The sequence below is a fragment of the Pteropus vampyrus genome, unplaced genomic scaffold (assembly GCF_000151845.1).
Source record: "Pteropus vampyrus isolate Shadow unplaced genomic scaffold, Pvam_2.0 Scaffold246, whole genome shotgun sequence".
In the NCBI taxonomy this organism is placed as follows: Eukaryota; Metazoa; Chordata; class Mammalia; order Chiroptera; family Pteropodidae; genus Pteropus; species Pteropus vampyrus.
This window is the reverse complement of record NW_011889027.1, coordinates 480,548-483,206: the sequence shown is the minus strand read 5'-3', so window position 1 is coordinate 483,206 and position 2,659 is coordinate 480,548. Positions and strand designations below refer to the sequence as shown.

General features: G+C 59.2%; 1 protein-coding gene across 1 annotated transcript in view; it reads left to right on the top strand.

Annotated features, from left to right (window-relative positions):
• The first annotated feature begins 535 nt into the window (after positions 1 to 535).
• The window catches only part of COLEC11 (collectin subfamily member 11), a 32,781-nt gene continuing 30,657 nt past the window's right edge, over positions 536 to 2,659 (top strand). Inside the window, exon 1 of the mRNA XM_023520079.1 lies at positions 536 to 1,589. Within this exon, the coding sequence (XP_023375847.1) occupies positions 1,424 to 1,589 (166 nt within the window). The 5' untranslated portion in view covers positions 536 to 1,423. The remainder of the gene's footprint in view (positions 1,590 to 2,659) is intronic.

Below are 2,659 nucleotides of genomic sequence, written 5' to 3'. Positions count from 1 at the left end.
AGAAGCCATGCTGAAAACAGTTCCATTTGAGAGAGAGGGCAGGTGTCACAAGTAACCAAAACCAGGCCAAGGTTGGCTCCTTGAAGTTCACTTCACTGCACACGCTTTACCGTCTTAGGCATTTTGAAGTGTCTCGGGTCTGCTGACGCCGTGAGCCAGGTCTCCGGAACCTTCCATGTTAACAGAAACCTCCCATTAAACTATCCCCTTCCCTGTCCCCGGAATCAGGAAGTCTCGTTTGTAAATCCCCGGTAGATCCTAAACGGTCTCGGGAAAGTCCAGTGTCAGAGTGTAGGTGGATCCCGACCGCTCCAGGTGGTGCGTGAGCCGGGGCGGGTGAGCTCAGTTCCGTAGCTTCCCACTGAAGTGCAGGCTGGGCGAGGCGACCATTGAAGTCGGTCGGGGCCCTGGAGCAGTGTGGCCATGGCGGTCCCAGGGCTCCTGGGGCCTTGGGGAGAGGGCAGCCCCCCTCACTTTGGTCTGCACCCCGTGGTTTGCAGGGGCTGCCAAGCCAAAGGGTTACAGTGTGGGCGGCAGTGGACGGCACTGGCCGGAGCCTGGGCTCAGCTGCCAGCGGGGATCTGCGGAAGGAGCTGGGTTGCAGCGCCCCTCAGTGGTGGGGCGTGCTGAGTTCCCAGGCACTTGGATGCGTCACGTGAGCGCTCAAGTAGGTTAGACTTGACACTCCTAACAATTTATAGCAGCACAATGCGACTACAGTCTAACGAAAACAGACATTTCGATTACCAGACGGCCCAGTTATGCCCAGAGGAGGCGACCTGTCCTCACTGTATCCTGGCAGAAGCGGTGGGTGACCGATTATCATAAAGTTTATTTTAGTCCTCCTCTTAGGCACTTAACTATTTTTACTCAAAATTCTATCTAGATGATACCAAGTTGGCACTCTGCAGTTTAAATGAGGCCACTGTGTCATTTTGCGATCTGCCATCTGTGCCTGAAACCAGGCCATCCCCGTGAGGGCGAAGTGAATCGCTACCCAGGTTCCGGCCTCGGAGCCAGCACGCCCGTGCTCCTGTCCCCTGGGAAGCCCGGAGAACCTGAGATGTTCCGGGCAGGGTCTTAGAGCATCGTGCACCACGGTGGGTCAACGTCGGGCCCAGACCGTGTGGGGAGGTCGCCCCCGTGCCAGGGCACCGAGCGGCTGGCAGTGGTGGCCTTAGGTGAGCTGCCTCACTTCCCGGGACCTGAGGGTTTCGTTGATGAAGTGAAGGCTGAGCCCAGACGAGCTGATCAGAGACTCCATTGCTGAGTTGGGGACCTGAAATAATGAAACAGCAGCTCAGCACCTGTGGAGGAGGGGTCCGTGCCCGGAAGAGCGCCGGGCACGGCGAAGTCTGGATCCGATGAGTGAGTCAGCTTGCCTGTCCCTGAAAAAGCCAAGTCAGCTGTGGAATCGTAAAGGATGAGAATCGGTGAAACCCCAGCCTGCGACTCCGTCGGTGAGCGGGGCCAAGGAAGTGACGAATTTCACTCATTTTCAGTCGGTTGGTCCTCTGTGTCACTGCGGCTTCCTGGCGTCCTGACTTCCCTGGGCCTCGGAGCCTGTGGGTCACGTGGGATGGAAGGCGGTGAGCTTCACGTGGGGTGACCCTGCCAGGTGGCTGGGGACCCTCTTAGCTGAGGGTATCAGGAGAACGTGAGGGCTGGCGGAGAGATCGGGTGTGTGTGTCTGTGTCTGTGTCTGTGTCTGTGTGTCTCTGTGTGTGTGTGTGTGTGTGTGTGTGTGTGTGTGTGTGTGTGTTGATAGTCTCAGCTGGAACGTTCCTGCCTTAGCTCCAGGTGTTCACTGGCACATGTTTTTACTTACTGATGGCTGTAATCGGGACTGTTGACTTCACAGCCTCCCGTCAGCCCTGGTTTGAGGCAGGGACCGCACCTAGTGAGGACGAGGCCGTGGCTCCACCCCCACTGGGGTGGGAAGGGGCCTGCTTTGGGGGCTCGCTCCGCGCTACACGCCAGGCCCCTGGGACGGCTCGGGAAGATGAAGCGCGTCACAGCCCCTGCCCATGGGGTCCTCAGTGCCCAGCAGGCTGCGCTGACTCGCGAGGGACACGCGTGCCTTACGAAGGCTCGTGCTCCTGCGGCTGCAGACTCCGGTCCGACTCGCGGTGCCCGCACGTGCACAGGCTCGTCTTGGGAAGTTCTTGGGAGGGACCGTGAAGAGACGGAGGACCCGCCACACAACACGCAGGAGCCCTCAGTGACGCGGCCAGCATTTCCCGCGGCCCTTGCCGTTTCTGCCTGGTTTTCCCACCGTAAGCGGCACCCTCACCAGGCAGTCGCCTTGGCCTGTTGACCGGTGCGATCTTGTGACTGCAGTTGTCCCTCATGACTCCAGGGTGGCCACTGGCGGGCATGGCGCTATGTGAACAGGCCTTCCCCTCCAGTCGGGGCTAATTGTTGACTTCAGTTTCCACTCTAGAAGCAGGATGCCGTCTTGTGGGATGGACGGGAAGAGGGCTGCCATCTAACTCGAGTGTCTGCCAGGCGCCAGGTGCCAGGGCGGGCTCCACTGTGTGGGCAAGGCCTCCTGGGGACCCCGAGACTGAAAGTGGCTCTCAGAGCACGGTCCCCAAATCAGCAACAGCAGCATCTGTTACTTGGGAAACGTGTTAGAGGTGAAAACGCATGGGTCCCA